Source organism: Nelumbo lutea, chromosome 5 (genome assembly GCF_056320005.1).
Source record: "Nelumbo lutea isolate HS-2025 chromosome 5, American lotus-T2T, whole genome shotgun sequence".
NCBI classification, from domain to species: Eukaryota; Viridiplantae; Streptophyta; class Magnoliopsida; order Proteales; family Nelumbonaceae; genus Nelumbo; species Nelumbo lutea.
Window position 1 is genome coordinate 20,335,644 of NC_142688.1, and position 5,685 is coordinate 20,341,328.

General features: G+C 39.6%; 1 protein-coding gene across 1 annotated transcript; it reads left to right on the plus strand.

The window, feature by feature from the left end:
- The first annotated feature begins 1,445 nt into the window (after positions 1-1,445).
- On the plus strand, positions 1,446-5,179 carry LOC148850835 (putative jasmonic acid carboxyl methyltransferase 2). The gene is made up of 4 exons (XM_088946887.1): positions 1,446-1,587; positions 1,746-2,150; positions 2,472-2,744; positions 4,583-5,179. Exons 1-4 carry the CDS (start codon positions 1,513-1,515, stop codon positions 4,958-4,960), a joined length of 1,131 nt encoding a protein of 376 aa, XP_088803013.1. The 5' UTR covers positions 1,446-1,512; the 3' UTR covers positions 4,961-5,179.
- The last annotated feature ends 506 nt before the right edge of the window (positions 5,180-5,685 follow it).

The window sequence follows — 5,685 nt, forward strand, 5'->3', positions numbered from 1 at the left end:
AGACGAAATTAAACTCGCTTCGATCCAAGAGAGATTAGCTCCACCGTCAAAATCCGACTTTCCAACACCAGAGTTTCGACAGTCAAAATACTGGATAGAATAGGTAGGTAGAGGCTTTTTCTCGATTATTGCCAAGTATCTCGGCACCATACTTTCTCCGATTTTTCAATATCTATAGAGGGATTGTTCGTTAAATGCTCTCTCTCTCTCTCTCTCTCTCTCTCAAAGTATTTCCCAGAGAGTACCTTGAGATGAGCGATGCTAGTTGTTTTTTTGTTGCTTTCTTCTCCCTATGCTGTCAAGGCGTGAAAGTATGCAAAAAACATCTCCAATCACTCGAACGTCATTAGTCGTTGACAACATATTGACACTCTCTGATGGTTGAATCTTGGAGTAAGAAAGGACGCCGTTCTATCGGCACCAGCTAGAAACTAGTAGTGGTAGAAGGTAGAAGACGAAATAGATCTTCCGCTGCTGGTAACGTCGTTGATGATGTCGATAGGCATTCACTAGTGATGAGGGCGGATTGAACCTCCGAGACCTCTATTTTGTCTTGGATAATTTTCCTTATATTTTTCCATGTAAAACCAGACAATGGAAAGTTAAATTTTTACACTTTCCCATCCCATCCCACCCAAATCTTCCCATAAATCAAACAGAGCCACATGGACCCCTTTGCTCCAACCACCAGGTACAACTGTTCCCACGTAGAAAACTTGGCTCAAACTTCAAACCATAGAGAGGTAGCCTAGCTAGTTCATGGGTGGTGTACTATTTGTCTCAAGGGAGTGTTTGTTTATCATTATTAGTGGAGTTCGGACTTAGCTTCGGATTTAGCCAATATTATAAGAGCTTAGAAAGTTAGTGACATGGTGACTTTTAGATATTTTGAAAAATTGTGGTGAGTTTAAGAGAAATGCTGAAAACTCATGATAAGTTTAAGATAATTTCCCTTATCAATAATATGTTGGTTACGTGTGCCTGCATCAGAATGGCTGTTTCATGTGGAAGTGTAAACTGTAGTACAGAAAAGTTCTGTTTGTTTGGATGCTTAGCGTCTGAGGAGGATTTTGAAAAGGCCAGATTCACTATAATTAAGCCACGCTGTCGATGCATGCATGATTTATATTTCATATTTGAGTATCATGCACCTTCACATAATTATTCCTTTATTCTTCTAAACTCTTCTAAATTTCCACCATCAACTTAATTATACTTGGGCCAGACGTTCGCTTTAGGAGCTTCACCCCGTTGTAGGTGGGGTCTGTACATTCGGAATTCCCTCCATGTTAAGTAGCCTATCATCAACCACTAAAACCTGCTTCAGCCGACCCACTCCCACCCCTCTACTTGAAAGAATTTCTATCCTTTCTTTTCAATTCAGAGGATCTGGAACTTCTTTTATTGCGTCTTGTTACTTCGCTAGGTTCCTATATATACAAGCACGCCCCTTAGAAATTTGCAGTGTGAATACACAGATTCAGGGAGAGAGAGAGAAAGAGAGACAGAGAGATGGACGTAATGCAAGTCCTCCATATGAACGAAGGGAATGGAGAGACTAGTTATGCTAAGAATTCAATGGTACAGGTTAGATTCTAGACTCTTTTAAGTTTTTGAATTTGGTGTTGTACGTAATTACTCTCGTGAATATGGTAAGTTTGTTGTGATGATCACGATTCTTTCACTTCAACGACCATCTATCTGTTTTTTACTTTTTTAACTTTGTTAGTTTTAATCTTTTACAGAAGAAAATCATGTCCATAGGGAAGCCCATAATAGAGGAAGCTGTACTCGATTTCTATTGCACCAACTCTCCAGAGAGGTTCGGCATCGCGGATTTGGGATGTTCATCAGGACCCAATACCTTATTGTTGGTCTCCGAGATAATGGACACCGTCTGCCGGAAATGCTGCCAGATGGGTTGTCCACCACCGGAGTTCCTGGTGTTCTTGAACGATCTTCCCTTGAACGACTACAACACTCTGTTTAGGTCCTTGCCAGCGTTCTATAATACTCTCAAGGAAGACAAGGGGAGTGGAGTTGGGCCCTGCTTTGTCTCTGGGGTGCCGGGTTCTTTTTACGGGAGGCTATTTCCAAGAAAAAGCCTTCATTTTGTGCATTCTTCGTCAAGTCTCCATTGGCTTTCTCAGGTTAGATAGTAGTAGTAGTTGTAGTCTACTGTACTCAGTACGTACACAAGTAACAGTAGTAAAACACCAATATACAGGCGTACAGCTAGCTCACACATTGACATACGAATCTGTTCCTTCCGTTACGCGAATCTGAATTCTGAAATCTGAACAACGTTAAGGCTTATTGCTGCTTTCTTCGACACAACCGGTGGTGTTGGATCGCTTGGGTCCCTCGGGCCTCGACCTGCTTTAATTTCTTTATTTGATTTGATATGATTAAAGGGAAAATTTTCTTATCTATTCGTTGATCGATGGAGGATTTCTTCGTTTCTTGTGCAGGTCCCACCAGGTCTCGACAGCAAAACTTGTCCACCGTTAAACAAGGGGAAGCTCTTCATATCTAAAACAAGCCCACCTGGTGTCTTAAGCGCATACGCTCTGCAATTCCAGCAGGATTTCACATCCTTTCTGAATTCACGTTCTGAGGAAATTGTGCCGGGAGGCCGTATGGTCCTTTCTTTCATGGGTAGGAGGACTACAGACCCCTCTACCGAGAAGAATTGCCACCAGTGGGAATTCTTAGCGCAAGCCTTACAGAATATGGTCATCGAGGTTTGTTTATTATCTTATTTCTCTTGGTGATTTGGATGGCTTATTTGTTAGGTTCAGACTACTTCAGGGTAGTAATATATACTAACATAGAGAATATTTATTCCCAATTTCCTTCATGTCATTTAACCGTTCTTTAATTGTAAATTAAATAATATAGAATATTTTGGTCTACTTAAAATTCTTTAAGTACTCTTTTTTTCTTCTTTGATGAAACAATTCAACCAGAACTGAAGGTTCAAAACAGGCGGGAGGGCTTATCCCAGAAAAACAAATCCATAACAGACAGCTTAGCCAGATGAGCTAAACTATTACAATGACGCGCGAGAATTAAAACCAAACTCAAGATAGTCAAAGAAAGATTTAAGAGCTAGGATTTCATCGACCAAGCTAGTATCAGTCCAAGAGAACTATAGAGAACCAAAATTCGAAAGATCAGCTCATAACGTTTTTGGAATCAGACAAAACAAAAACTTTCTTCTAATTCTTCTTTTTCCGCCATCTCCAAGGGCATGAAATATCGCCAAAAGTTCAGCCTTTACATCATTTCCAGCCAATTAAGTTCTTCCTCCCACCTACAGCCAACAAAGAAGCCTTAGCATTCTTATAGATACAAAAACCAAACGACAAACCACCCTTTTTACAGACACCCCCATCACACTTGATTACATCAAACAGACTAAACATGAAAGAATCAAAATTGGGCAAACGTGATATTAACTCAGCCGAAGAAACATAAGAAACAGAATTCAACCCATCAATTTCCACAAAAATTAGATCTCCTAGCAGATTCCACCACTCACCCACTAAACCGGCTTAGCATCATTATTCAAAATTACACAATTCCTGGAATACCACACAGAACAGAAAACAACGTACTGCAATCCAACTTAAGTAATTTCCAACCTCAAAAGCATATATGCACTATTTAAAGAAGGAAATTAAGTTGGATTCAAGAATTTTAATACTCCAAGGAGAGGCAAATAACATTGCCATAGCAAAAGGACAAAAGCAAAACAAATGGAGGGTAATATAGTTTCCTCCACAGCATTACAAAGAGAACACATACAGTCAACATTTAAAGCAAACTCGGCTAATCTAATCTTTGTGTGGACAAAATTTTTCACTTATCTCTAAAAGAAAAGCTTAAATTTAGGAGGAATTTTCAACTTGCAGATTTTCTTAATAAATCTCACTTGCCTCCCCTCCAACCTTACACTAAAATTCATCCATAAAGGATAATAAAAATCCTAGAGAGAAAATTTCTCCTTATTAGGAGAACCCAACCAAAGAAAATTGTTGGACACATTCCTCCTAAAAATATAATGTTTAAAATTGCCTGAACTTTAGCTGGCCCAAAAAGTTGATTTGATTTTTCTCTATTCCAAGAGCCTGAACCATATATCTACAAGATCCTTTATTAACCTGAATACCTCGATCAGCCATCTTTCTTGGAGGACCGATGGGTCCAAAAAACTTACTTTTGGAATGAACCCACGATAAATCCGGACATTCACATTACAATCTTTACACACCTGAACACCGAGGTCAGGAAACAACACCCAAAGGGATTTAACAGCGCATTTCCAAATACTAGTTGGGGCCGGCCCGAGCTTTTCTTGGGCCTTTTTGGTTTGTCTTGTCGGGTTCTATCTGTGGGGTCTTTATTTATCGCTGTTTTTCGTTTGGATGTAAAGTCTTGATCTTTGGTTAAGGCCCATGTAGCTTCTTTTTTTTTTTTCTCTCTTTTAATTGAATTTGTTCATCATGTTCGTTAAATTAATGTGGTGTAGAGAGTAGAAGGAACAGTGGAAATAACAGCTGCTAGCTAGTTTTGACAGGGTATTGTTGAAGAAGAGAAGCTGGATAGGTTTAACGCTCCCTACTACGCACCCAGTGGTGAAGAAATAAAAGCTGCCATAGAAAGAGAAGGGTCATTCATGGTTGATCGCCTAGACATCCTTGAGGTCGAGTGGGATGGAGGTAGTTGCAATAATCAAGCAAGAAATGGAATGTTGATTGGTCATAATCTGAATGGTGCTCACCGCGTAGTGAAGACCATACGGGCCGTGGTCGAGTCCATGCTTGCGAATCATTTTGGAAGGGAGATAATGGATGAATTATTTCGAAGGTATAGCCACATTGTAACTGACTACATGTCCACAAATATAACCACGTATGATAATGTGATTGTTTCCATGACGAGAAAGAGCTACTAGCTAGAGTCTAGAGACAGGTTGCATTATTATTCTCTTGTCTTCTCTCACAGCTGCGTCGTGGATATTGGAGAAGTCATTCCTGTCAGGAAAATGAGTCTAGCTAGCTACCTCATTTAATTTACGTACTTGTCGTCGTCTCTAGTGGCTGATTGGGTCTCTCTCTCTCTGGCACATTATCGTTTGTTCAGTGAATAAAATAAAATCATAAACTTTAATTTAGCTACAGTTATCTTATGCCCTGCTTCCATGAGATGGTTTGGGACTTCAATTAATTTGGACCAAACTGGTCTCATGCCATCTTCTTCTTTGCCATGCATCGATCTTATTTCAATGTGCACCTGACCTTTAACAGTCGCAAACAGGAAAAGCTTCAAGACTTTACGAGACTAATTAAACTAAAAAGACCTGGATCGGCATGACAGTTTATTTTTTTTTACCAGTTGTTTTGCTTATATGGTTGGATTAATGTTTTAAAAGTTGAACCCTGGCTACTGGTTTCCAAGTCAATGGTTCGAGTGTCTGGTCCGAATGGATGGTTCATTGCAAAAAGATCAAAAACCATTATCTGAGTCAAATGGATCAATGATTCAATCACTGGGATCAATAGGTCTCTGAGTCTAACCAAATCAATAGTTTCAATTTTAGCAAAAACATGAGTCAGGGTGATACGGAATTGATTACCTGAACGGTTTATAGGCCAAACAATTTGACCATCTGGGTCAATG

What these genes read in the sequence shown, in the direction of transcription:
- LOC148850835 (XM_088946887.1), top strand. Translation starts at nt 1,513, where the DNA reads ATGGACGTAATGCAAGTCCTCCATATGAACGAAGGGAATGGAGAGACT. An exon ending in CTAAGAATTCAATGGTACAG is followed by an intron (nt 1,588 to 1,745) that starts GTTAGATTCTAG and finishes AATCTTTTACAG; the next exon opens with AAGAAAATCATGTCCATAGG. An exon ending in GTCTCCATTGGCTTTCTCAG is followed by an intron (nt 2,151 to 2,471) that starts GTTAGATAGTAG and finishes TTTCTTGTGCAG; the next exon opens with GTCCCACCAGGTCTCGACAG.